The following is a 13,235-nucleotide window of genomic DNA, read 5'->3' as shown; positions in this document are numbered from 1 at the left end:
TCCGGTGTGTCCCTGTCCCCGGCGACAACGCGGCCGTAGCCGCTGTGATATGACGACCCCGCCCCCGGAGGAACTGTGAAGGAGTCAGCTGTGATTAAAAGGACCTAAACCGAGTCGAGTTGAGCTGTAACTGTGTGGCAGCGCTCTGCTGTGTGGCGAAGGGGCAACACACACACTTGGCGCACACACGCGCGATCATCCTCTCAGATGCAGCTGCATCTCTCAGGTCACTGGTGTGTGTGAGTGTGAGAGGAAGAAAAGCCCTGACTTGCTTGGGCAGACGTTGTTTGGTGTCACCCGCTGATTTGCATATATAAATATCTAGACCCCGAATATAAGACGACCCGTCTTTTTCAGACTTTTTTTGACGGAAAAAATATCGTCTTATATTCGGGTCAATACGGTACTATAAAGCAGACCCCCCCCTCACACAGACCATGATCTAGGATCTAACCCTAACCCTCAATAATGAAGAAAGCTCTATGTCTGACTGTTAACATTCAGCCAATCATCTCTCTGTTTACAGACCTGCTGGTCCAGCCAATCATCTCTGTGTCCTCCATGGACGGGGTCTCCCAGGCCCAGCAGCAGGGTTATTCAGGAGTGTTGATGGGCTCCAACTTCAGCATCAGCTGCTCCATCCAGCCACAGTACCCAGGAGGCTCCTTCCAGCTCACCTTCACCTCCTCCAACACAACGGACAACTACACCCAGCCAGCTGTCAATCACTCCGCCTCCTTCCTGTTTCCTGCTGCAGAGCCCGCCCACCAAGGAAACTACAGCTGTGTTTATCACCTCTACGTTTTCTCTCATAACTTCTCCTCTGAGAGCCGTCGACTGTCCCTCACCGTCTCAGGTGAGTTGAAGCATTGTCTCCTTATCCATCCATGTTGCTGTAGTGTAGTTAATGAAGCTGTTGTACTCATGTCATGTGATCTAACGTGATGACTGAATGTGTCTCATCAGATCCAACAGGTCGTATCATCAGACTGGTCGTCCTGCCACTCAGTCTGCTACTGCTGCTGATCGCTGTCATCTGTCTCAGCCTTAAGGTACCAGACTCTCCTTTGTTGACCTGAGCTCTGTCTGACATGAAGCTCTCAGCTCCTGTGTGTTGAACTGAAGTCTCATGTCTGTGTGCTGCCACATCTCTCCAGGCCACCAGGGGGCAGAGTCCAGTCCAACAGGAGGCCATACAGCTGCAGTCTTTGAACCTGGGTGTTTCCACAGCTGAGGGAGGGCCAGCTGAAGAAGAAGGAGTCCAGGCTGCAGAGGAGGAACTTGTCTGACATCCAGACTCGTCAGCTGCCACACACCTGTCCACCAGCTCAGTCAACGATCCAGCATCGTCCTTCAGATGTTCCCTTTAGAGTTTCACTGAGATCCTGCAGGAGGAAATCATCTGTGCTTTCATCTCTCCTCTCAGTCTCAGTCTCAGGTTTTTGCAGCACAGAATCTCCTGGAGAAACAACACTGATTTATTGGTTTAGAGACTGAAAGTACAGTGATGAAAAGCTATGAATCGCTTTTCTTTATCAATTAATTTCTTCCATTAAAAAAAAAAAAATTATCATTAATAATAATAATAATAATAATAATAATAATAATAATAATAATAATAATACATTTTATTTATAAAGCACTTTTCAAGGACTCAAAGACACTGTACAGGAAATAAATAAAAACAAAAAATCACACAAGAAGCACAGAAAAGCATTAACAGGAGGGGCATTACAACAGTTAGGAATAAAAACAGACAACATTTAGGTATTGAAAGCAAGCTTGAAGAGGTGAGTTTTTTTTTTTTTTTTTTAAGTATATTTTTCGGCTTTTTGCCTTTATTCGATAGTGATGACAGTAGAGATAGACAGGAAATGGGGAGGCAGAGAGAGGGGGAACGACACGCAGGAAAGGTCTGCCCGACGCGGGATTCGAACCGGGGACGCCTGCGGCGAGGACTGTAGCCTCTACATGGGGCGGCCGCTCTACCCACTGCGCCACGCACCGCCCCTGAAGAGGTGAGTTTTGAGAAAGGTTTTGAAAGTGGACAGGTCAGAGCAGGTGCGGATGGGTTTGGGAAGGGAGTTCCAGAGGGAGGGGGCAGCGACACTGAAGGCTCTGGGGGGTAATGACAGGAGGTTTGCATCAGAGGAGCGGAGGCAACGGTTAGGAGAGTGGGGGTCGAGGAGGTCGGTGAGGTAAGAGGGAGCCAGGTTGTGAAGTGCTATGAAGGTGAGAAGAAGGATTGTGAAATGTAAACGGTAGGAAACAGGAAGCCAGTGAAGGTATTGGAGTACGGGGGTGATGTGGTCATAGGGGTGAGTGTGGGTGAGCAGGGGGGCAGTGGAGTTCTGGACGTACTGGAGTTTATTGAGGGTTCTGGATGAGAGGCCATAAAAGATGCTGTTGCAGTAGTCAAGTCTGGTGGCGATGAATGCGTGGATAAGGGTGTCAGCGGCAGAGAAGGTAAGGGAGGGACGAAGTCGGGCAATGTTTTTTAAATGAAAGAAGGCCGTACGGGTTAACTGGGTGATGTGGCGATCAAAGGAGAGGGTGCTGTCGAGGAAAATTCCAAGGATACGGATGTGGGGGCAGGGCGTCAGGGAAGTGTTGTCGATAGAGAGTGTGAAGTTGTTGGCAGATTTGGTGAGGGATTTGGGACCAATGATGATTATATCTGTTTTGTCGGAGTTTAGTTTCAGAAAGTTGAGATGCATCCATGATCTGATGTCGTTGAGGCAGGAGGTGAGGGTGGCGTGGGTGGTAGAAGTGATGGATTTAGTGGAGATGTAAAGCTGGATGTCGTCGGCGTAGCAATGGAAGTGGAGACCATGTCGGCGGATGATGTTACAGACGGGAAGAAGGTACAGGATGAAGAGGAGGAGACCAAGCACCGAACCCTGGGGGACACCTTGGCAAGGCAAGGCAATTTTATTTGTATAGCCCGTTTTTACAAACAGTTTGTCTCAAAGGGCTTTACATGGCATCGTAACAACATCCTCTGTCCTTAGACCCTCACATCCACTGAGGAAAAACTCCATGGAAAACCCTTTTAACAGGGAAAAATCGGAGAAACCTCAGGGTGAGCAACAGAGGAGGGATCCCTCACCCAGGATGGACAGACGTGCAATAGATGTTGTTACAGACAGGAAAACTGTTTACAATTTATGTCACAGAATGGGAGAGGGGGGCAGTGGAGGAGGAGCAGTGGTTGATGTGTATGAATTGACGACGGTTGATGAGATATGACTGAGTCACTGATGGTGTCAAAGGCTGCAGTGAGGTCAAGGAGGATGAGGATGGAGAGGTGGTCGGAGTCTGAGGCAAGGAGAAGGTCACTGGTGATCTTAAGAAGGGCTGTTTCAGTGCAATGTCGAGTACGGAATCCAGATTGAAACGGTTCAAATAAGTTTTTGGAGTTGAAATGAGCTTTGAGTTGAACAGCAACAATATATTAATATATCAAGTATTTTGGAGAGAAATGGAAGGTTGGAAATTGGATGTCGGGATTGAGACCTGGGGCCTCATTTATCATTGTGGATACACCTTTTTTTACGCCATTTTCCCCTCGTTTTGTGCGTACGCACTTTTCTCCGCCAAATTTGGGATCTATCAAGCCAAAACCTGACGGGGAAAAGTGCGGACATTTACACCCATTTTGACCCTGGCGTACCGTGATTTACGCCTTTTTTGAGGAACAGGAGGAATTGGCGACACCGTTGCTGAGTCAGAGAACTGCAGTGTGAGAGGGAGAGAGGAGCGGAGTACGTTTAGAAGAGCACAGTAGGATTTTTTGAAGTAGGCTAATTGTGGTAGTGGTGGACCGTTGATGCTGGCAATCCAACCCGCTCTATAATAACACTAGACTATAGCCTATGTTAATTAATAAACAGAGCGGATTGAGGATTTTGCTTTTTTGATTAGGCTATATGTGACGTCTGACAAGGATCAAACCATCCAAGTTTAAAAACACATCGGCAGCCGCGCACACTGATCTGCAGCCTAGACTGTTATTATTTTGTCACCTGAGTTAACGAGGTGCACGTGTGTTTGGAGCTGACGAGAGGAGAGAATAAAGAGTGAGACAACGCAGCCTGAGGAGGAACTGTGAAGGACTCTGTAATGGAAAATGACCTAAACCGGGTCCAGTAGAGCTGTAGAGCTGTAACTGTGTAGTGGAAAGGCATGCAAAATAATGGTAACTATCGTCCTGCTTCCTACATTATTTTAACATCTAGGTAAAACAAAAAAAAAGATTTTCTGGGATATAGGGGCAGATTACATAAGATTCTTCTTCTTTCTGCTCCCTTTTGTTGAGATTTGGGAGGTTTTTGTTTTTATTGTAGCTTATTAAAATGCAAGATCATTTTTCTGACTGATTTATTGCCCGTGTATCTGCTTTCGGAGAAGCGGAGAAGTTCCGCTTCTTTCCCCCGCCCTCCGCCCGTTGTCTCCGTTGTCACTTTGTTGTCACAAAAGTTGCTGCGCCACAGAGAGCACATGGCTAATTAAATATGCACGTGCTGACCATATATAGTTGTATATAGGCGTTCCGGGGGCGGAGTAAGAGGTGTGTTCACGTGTGCACCATTCTTGGGTCCGGTGTGATTTATTGCGGAGAGTTGTGCGTACGCACAGTTTGATTGATCTGAAAAAGGTGTAAATATTTCGGGTGTACGCCATTTTCGTCTTTTCGCCGTACGCAAAAATTTAGTAGCAGTTTTACACCCTCTTTGATAAATGAGGCCCCAGGTTTCTTAAAGGACAATTCCAGGCGAATTCAACTCGGGGGTGTATTTTCCTATCATTTTAGGTCTAAAAGAAGGAATCTGAAGATTTTCAGTTTAATGTCTCCTGTTTTGCGGTAGTTGTGTCTGTCCCCGCATCGCCACGGCAGCAATGAATGGGAGCGGATGTAAGTTCCACTACTCAAAGCCGCAATTTTTTTCCACAGACAGCGTCAGATGGCGACTCAAACATGCACCCAGAAGTTTATTTACTTCAAGCAAGCCGACATGTTTGTAAAACTAGATCTAATTCAAAGTCTCCCGGAGTCTCGCGCGAGACCCAGTTGCCGTGCGCGGTGTGTTCAGGAGCAATGGGAAAAGCTACCGTTTGTGTCATAAACACAGGAATATCAACTCTTTACTTGCTTCAAGTAAAAAAACTTCTCGGTGCATGTTTGAGTAGCCACCTGACGCTGTCTGTGGAAAAAAATGTACACTTGAAGCAAGTCAAGAGTTGATATTCCTGTGTTTATGACACAAACGGTAGCTCCGACTGCACCTGAATACACCAGCACTGCAACTTCGGGCTCGCGCGAGACTCCGGGAGACTTTGAGTTAGATCTAGTTTTACAAACATGTTGGCTTGCTTGCAGTAAATAAACTTCTCGGTGCATGTTTGAGTCGCCATCTGACGCTGTCTGTGGAAAAAAATTGCGGCTTTGAGGGATGTAAACAGCCCAAACAGCGGAACTTACATCCACTCCCATTCATTGCTGCCGTGGCGATGCGGGGACAGATGCAGCTACCGCAAAACAGGAGCGATTAAACTGAAAATCTTCAGATTCCTTCTTTTAGACCTAAAATGATAGGAAAATACACCCCCGAGTTGAATTCGCCTGGAATTGTCCTTTAAGGATGGGGGTGACAGCAGCCAGTTTCAGTGAGGGAGGGACGGTACCAGAGCTGAGGGAGGTGTTGATGTGAGTACGCAGGTTGAGGTTGTCATTCCTTTGAGAAGGGTTGGGATGTCATGCTGGTGATGGGGGGGGGGAAATGGGAGAAGACTTGGGCAGTTATAGGAGGGGTGGCAGGGGGAGGGGTAGAAGGAGTGGGAAGGGAGCTGTAAATTATGTTTTTGGATTGAAAAAATGAGAGGAAGGAGTTACTATTTTTTAAATCATTATTATCGCTATTATTATCAAGTGTGAAACACCACGTATGTGAATATGTTTGCTATGTATAATCTATGCAACTGTAAGGTTCTTGTCATACTGTTGGTGTTGTGTCTTTTTTTAGGGTTTTTTTTCTGCAATAGTCTATAATTAATGTTACCCTCAGGACAAGTGTGGGGGTGAGGGCTTTGGGTTGGGAGAGTAGCAGCCGTAAGGTGAGGTCACGGCTTTGGTTGAATGCAATAGCCAATGGTTGCTGACCATATTTTGTATAAGATGAAGATTGTCCGCGCTGTTGTGTTATGTGTTATGCTGATGTCCTTCTGCAAACGAAATAAAATAAAATAAAATAATCTCATTCAAACTGAATAAAGAGCCCACACCTGGATTTGTACAATATGCTAATAAAGTGATGACATATGAGTGTAAATATGACTGCTGCCTATTATTTGTCCAGTCAAAGTCATGAGGCTGCAGCAGATGGCCAAGCTACAGATCTAATTACAATGTATAAATGTGATGTTAATAAATGGGTGATCGATCCTTATTGATAAGCTGTGAGAGAGCAGGGAAAGGGGATTGAGGTTTTACACCACTCATTTAGCTATCACGACATGGTAGGTACCAACAGATGCCTCCTGTCTCCTGGTTTCATACAGTATGACATCTGTATGTATGTTGTTATGGCCGATAGGGGTTCGGCCTTGTGTGTGTCTGTCTCTCTCCCTTCTCCTCCACAGCTCCGCCCAGGCCTCAATCAGCCAAACGAGGCTCACCTGGTCCACTGAGTTAAGAACCCTGCAGCTGACACCAGAGAGCGGGGGCAGTGCTGGGGACTGCTGGGCTTGCCTGCCTCCCATCATGGCTTTCTGTTTTAGTTTGTCTACTTGTTGGTATCTGTATATTTTGTATTAAATCTCTTTTAGTTAAGTTAGTGCCGTTTGTCTTTGTATTTTGGGTCATTGTTGGGTCCCTTGTTATGCCCCTCTGGGCCAACAAAGTTCTGGGGCGTAACAATTGGGGGCTCGTGTCCGGGATCTGAACAACCATGAGGTGAAGTGAAGGTTTGTAGCTGTTGTGTGAGGTAGTGGTAGTCTTCTTTCAAGATGGTTTGTGATTTAATTGCCTGGCTGTGTTTGCTTGAGAGTTCCCTGTAAGGTAGTCGTCGGGCAGAGAGAGACTCTTGCCACTTTGTTGTTTTGCCTTTCTTATTTTTGGTGGTGAAACCTGGGTGTGGGTACGTTTTCTGTGTGGCAGTGGGCCTTGCCTTGGTCCATTGTTCACTTGCAGAGTTCAACGTTTAAAGAAGCCTCCCGGGAAGCCACTGAAGACTAGATAGTTAACCACATTACAGGGTGCCTCTCCACAACGTCACTCTTTAGCAGAGTTGCACAGCAGTGTAATCACAATCTCTTGTGGGTTGACTCTACCTCTAGTTTCGTCTGGATTCTGTGTGTAAAAGAGTAACAGTAAACTTTTTTTTACTTTAGCTTTAAAACTGGCCTGTTTGTAACATGATAAATATTTCACATTGATTCAAAAATGATTGCGGCCATTTTGACAACAACACTACTATTTATAGATCTAGTAGCTTACTGTCTGCTGCCTGCTGCTCCTGCTTTTTATGGGCCAACCCAGTCGCCAGAAAGAAACGTTCACTATGGACTATTCTGCAAACTCCAGAAAAGTCCAGGATCAACGTTTCCGAGCGAAAATACGTTATACGCCAACATTACGTTGCCCATTCATTTAACGTGAGCCAATTGCTGCGTTCATTATCAACGTTTTACATGTGGCTGTACAACGTTATTTTTTCGCTGGAAAAACAACATTTTAGGATATATTTGGCATGGTTTTGATGACTTTTTTAGCGAGAAATGTGTGTTTTAGTTTCCAAATGTATGTTGAATTAATGCAAATAAGCTTCTGTTTGTAACATATTCTGCGAATTTGGAAATTGAAAACGTATATATTCAACATTATTCATTAAGCTTTCTGGTGGATAAAATGTGATTATTTGGCACTATTTGAGGACATTTCTAGCGAGAAATGTGTCTTTTACTTTACAAATATGTTGAATGAATGAAAATTAAGTTTTATTTGTAGCCTACTCCAGCGATATTTTATCCGACTGATTGGACTCTCCCATTATGCTGTGGGCACTGAATTATGATTATGACCTGAACCACGCAGTCGGATTATTATATATTATATATATATTATATTATATAATTATCGGAGCTGTATAATAACGTTACTTGAGATGTTTGCTGGAGGCTTAACTGCTTAGTGACAGTTAAAAGAACATTTCCTCACGAAATAAATGTTTTGTCTTCTCGTCGTCGTTGCCATAACAACGGCTACGCCGTGTAGTAGGCTACAGACCCGTTTCCGGGTTGAAATCATGGATGTATTGGTTGAAATGTTACAGAATACGTAAGCTCTTTGAGGCCAATCGGCCGCGATGAGTTCCGTGTTTAACTGCTTCACCATTCAATCATTAGAAGCAATGAAAACTGTAATGTGATCTCAATTTATCCAACAGTGTAGTAGTCTTTTCTCTCCAAATTCCGAGATGCAGCCCGGACCGATTTGACCGACGCACAGCTTGCTTCCACCAGGCATGGAAACAAAAAGTTGTTAATTTTAGCCAAATATCTTTATCTGATACGGTTTATTGCTGCTCGTTAAAAGAAAACGTTGTAAAATATATATATTCTATATCATCACCATTCATTTATTAATCATATGATAGGAATTGTGACGTCTATACCCCGGCGCCAACACAGCGCCATCTAGTGTGCCGCTGACGCAACAACATCACTCGTTTAAATGTGACAGAGTGGGCCTATAAAATGACAGATTATTGTGTACTGTCTTTCTATTTAATAATGTGCACACTATGGTCATGGTAAGTTGTTTAATGTCTTTCTATTTAATAATGTGTACACTATGATCATGGTGAGTTGTTTAATGTCTTTCTATTTAATAATGTGTACACTATGATCATGGTGAGTTGTTTAATGTCTTTCTATTTAATAATGTGTACACTATGATCATGGTAAGTTGTTTAATGTCTTTCTATTTAATAATGTGTACACTATGATCATGGTAAGTTGTTTAATGTCTTTCTATTTAATAATGTGTACACTATGATCATGGTAAGATGTTTTACTATGATCATGGTAAGATGTCAACAAAAACAGTGTGAAATCATCAAGCTAGAAAGCTCTTCAACAAAATACAAATGATTCAAGTCAACTCAAGTCAATTGTTTTTTATTCAAAATAAAAACCTCCTTCCTTCCCCCTCTTCAGACACGCACAAAACGAACAGAACAGAATAGAATAGAACAGAACAGAATAGAACAGACCAAATCAACAAAAAACACACACACACACACACACACACACACACACACACACACACACACACACACACACACACACACTACTGCTGCTCCAGGAAAGATTTTGGTTCCCATGAGGGCTTCCATGTCCGTTCACTGAAAAAACAAGAAATAATTTTTTTTTAAATGTACATGATGCACTATTATGTAGGTAATAGTGCAGTCCATCAAGTAACAACAGTTCAGTCAGAAAACTCAGGTTAAAGATATTATTGCATTATTTAATGAAATATAGAGTGACAACAATTTCTTCCCCCAAACAGAGCCTGCAAATGGATGCAGCAGAAATGAAAAACACAAAGTGGACGAGGAAATCCCTGCAGTTTAAATAGACCGCCAAATTAGGAGTGCGGCTAATGAAATGTGCTAACAAGTTGGTGACTTGTCGTAGGTGGATGAACTATGCAGCTCCATTTGTCTATGCGACGGTGACGACGACCGGAAGGAAACCGTGAGTTTCGCTTTCACCCATCTCATCTCTCCCTCGATGCAGAGGAGGAGGAGGGGGGGCAGTGTTTCGTACTCGTGCAGGAAAGTTACAGAGTGCGGTTTCAGCCAACGCGACCCCGCTCAGACCGCGGCAGCAGCATCATTCATCCTTTTAACCATTTTTCTACCATTGCAATGAGTCTGGAAAGGTCGAAAAACTCTGCAATGTTACTCTTCATGCAGAGGCAATTTTTGGCAATTTCCGCCTGTTTTTGTATCACTGCAATTAAAGCTTTTTATTTACAGAAGTACTAATCCCACAACTATGGTTAATGGCTTAAATGAAAGAAAACCTTTGTCCCTTTACATCTATATCTATAAAATATTGAATTGAGTCATTCCATAAAAAAATGGGCTTCTGAAATTACAATTTTTTTTTGAAAAAAAAAAAAAACGAGTTTGAAATTTTTGGTGAAAAGGTGATATATCAAAATCCTAATTATAAAACAGGTTGAATTTTACATATATGGTTCACACACTCCCTGTCCACATATGTACCAAATTTTAGGTTGATATGTAAAACTACTGAGGCACTATAGAGTTTTTCCAAACAGTGTCCCTTGGCGATGTACAGCGTGCAAAAACTGTCCAAAATTGTCCAATTTGGCTAAAATGCACACTGCAAGATTTTAGTGAGATTTTTTTTTTTCCAACAGATAACTTACTGGGGCCAATCACATACTTGATGGCTTTTAGGAACACCAGTTACATAAGTAAAATGCCATTTGAAAATTTAATTTATGGGGATGAATATTTAGTGTCCAAAACCCATCCAAACAGGAATTTGACCTATTTTCGCCTGTATTATATTGTTATTTTCCTTTAAAACTCCAGAAGTAAACATCCCACAACCATCAGTGATGGCTTAAATTAACAAGGACATTTGAAATAGTTCATTTTGTCTTTTATTATTATTTTAATTAAACTTGGGGCAGTAAAAACACACTTTTTGTGGATACTTGTATTGCTTACTTGTTGACACTAGGGGGAGAGGGAACCACAGGAACCAGCTGGGTGCAGGCTTAAGATGTCCGTATTTTTCGGCACTCGAAAATGACTTCCGGGTTTGTTTGTGTTGAGTGAGCAGGCTTGTTTAAACCTTTAATGGGGTAAAAACTGCATTTTTGTGCTTTGCTTTTGTTTATATGACAGTTTATGATTTTTTGGTGGTGAAAGAAGAGGTGTACAGATGGTACATATATGTTAAAATCACCTTCGTTGTTGACGTGACGTCACTTGTGGGCTGCCGTAGTCTGATATTGTTTGAGACATTTTCAGTGACTGTGAAAAAACCGTAGCACCCAGAAACTTCATTTTTTTTTTCTACATGTTGCCGAAGGTGTCCTTAAAAGGTCTGTGGTGGAGTTTTCATTACAGCATGCCTACGTTTCGTTATATTAAGGACGCCGTTCATGTGTTATTGATTTGGGACGCCGGCGTCCCAACCACTAGGGGGCCTGCGTGAACAGGTTAACTACTAGACTTAGTGTGTGCATTGCAGGCTGTCCAACCTGCCAGGGTTAATCTCTCCTTAACTCCTGAATTTATTTCACCTTAACAATCCCTGAGCCATAAATGCTCACAACATACACAAAACTGTATTAAGAAATACAATAACTTACCATGTTCCACATGGTTTCCATTCCACCAGTACCTGTAACCAAAAAAATAAGTATCAGCAAAAATGTTCTTTCAATTTTCATTCCCCCCCCCCTAAGTACACACTTCAGCCGATATTTGCTTTATGACAAAGCTACATTAGAGTTCTCATCCATCCAGCTATGAAGGAGTGGCCACATCAGAAACCTAGCCAGTTACTTGAAGAGTGAAGGCTGGAAGATTGTCCTCATGTTACAAAATGCCTTATTTTGCCAGACTTGCTACAAGCACAAAACATCACCACAATAGGCTCAGACACAAGCCTTTCTTTTATCATTAAACATGTCCTTGGGGTCCAGATTCCAGGGGTCTCATCGGGAAAGACACAACGTGGGGGACAGGTTGTCACTGATGCTGTGCTTTTAGTATGAGTGAGTTCCTCCTGATGACCCTAATTAGTGCCAATCAGAAGGTATTATTTTGTATTATTGTGTGTAAACGACTGGGATTTGCACAGCAAACACTGGTAAGGTGCTATATACAGCAAGAAAGAGACCATTTAGCAGCGGCGTCAGACCCATTATACGTGGGTGGGACAGGTCCAGACAACTTTGCTGTAGATGACCATCTTCAGTTCAATGTAGCTACTGACTAACTACCATGTACCATGGCTCCATAATTGTTGAGGCCAGCAAAGCCACGCCTTTTGGGACAGGGCATTAAGGACATTTGCCAAATGTCAGGTACAGTAGCTAGGCACCTCGTGTTAATGTTTTATAAATCCTCTATTGAATTTGTGAGTTCATCTGTTTGGGTGCAATTTATATGTACACTAGATTTAAAACTTTGAGGTTCTAACCTCTATCTGATCAGCTGAGCCACAGAGGATAAGTCTGCAGCTGAGGCAGAGTGTGTTAAAAACAAAAAAACACAATCACAATTGACCCTTCACATAAGCCCCGCCTGTTGCTATGGCAGGCAAGCTTTCACTCCGAGCCATGCTCCTGGCAATATTTGGTATCGATTTCAAAGGAAATATCTGCAAATTTCCGGATAAACTGTTTTGAGATAATAGAGAGTCACAAAGTTCATTCATAGTTTTCAGTGACGTGACACGCGCCAAAGGATAAAACATTGTTCAACAACATGGCCGGACAATGTACAGAGCAGCAGTGGGGCTAATAACTTTACGGTCTATCAACCCACGAAAACTTAAGTTTGACAATCAGTGAGATGACCTAAGTTTTTGGGCGATTGTGAACCACATACGGCTTTCGCTGCAGTTTTTTTCTCCCTCTCACTCTGTGTTAAAGTGGCTTTCAAAAGCATTATGTTTTTCTAGAGAGTTGAGCTTCATTGGTGAAAAGGCAAAGTTACCATCTAAAGGTTTCTCTGGAGTAAAAATGTTTGCAGGAACACAAATGACATGAAAAAATATTAAGTATTAAACACACTACAACAACTACTTGGGTAAATTAAATTTCTTAGAGAGAAAAAAATGTGAGTACTGTCAGTGTTGGTAGCCTCCATTGGGCCTCTGTCAGCTCATCTCTTAAGTAAAGAATGTTTTTACATAAAGTCCATAGATTTCATAGTGAAACTTATATGCATACTAGTACTATGCACTACATACTTTCCAGTCCTACTTCACAGTACATACATGATACGATGAGCACATTTACTTACTTTCTGGCCACGCTTTTTTATTACTCTGGAGTACAGGAACAGACCGGAGCTCTCCCTGTTCCTGCACTCCAGGCAGCTTTCATTTGAAGCCACCTCCTCCACCTCCACTGGCACCAGAGTCAGAATAATCTCCTCTTCTGCAAAGAGAAAGAA

At 42.9% G+C, this 13,235-nt stretch overlaps 1 protein-coding gene across 1 annotated transcript; it reads left to right on the top strand.

Annotated features, from left to right (window-relative positions):
• Positions 1-468: 468 nt before the first annotated feature.
• On the top strand, positions 469-1,289 carry LOC310997597 (uncharacterized protein; the record flags this gene model as incomplete). Its single annotated transcript, XM_083987353.1, has 3 exons — positions 469-856; positions 967-1,052; positions 1,158-1,289. The coding sequence occupies 3 exons, from the start codon at positions 469-471 to the stop codon at positions 1,287-1,289; spliced, it is 606 nt and encodes a 201-aa protein (XP_083843479.1).
• Between the last annotated feature and the right edge of the window lie 11,946 nt (positions 1,290-13,235).

Source organism: Trachurus trachurus (assembly GCF_905171665.1).
Source record: "Trachurus trachurus genome assembly, chromosome: 2".
NCBI lineage: Eukaryota > Metazoa > Chordata > Actinopteri > Carangiformes > Carangidae > Trachurus > Trachurus trachurus.
The sequence above is the reverse complement of the archived record's forward strand: the minus strand, read 5'-3'. Positions and strand labels throughout refer to the sequence as shown.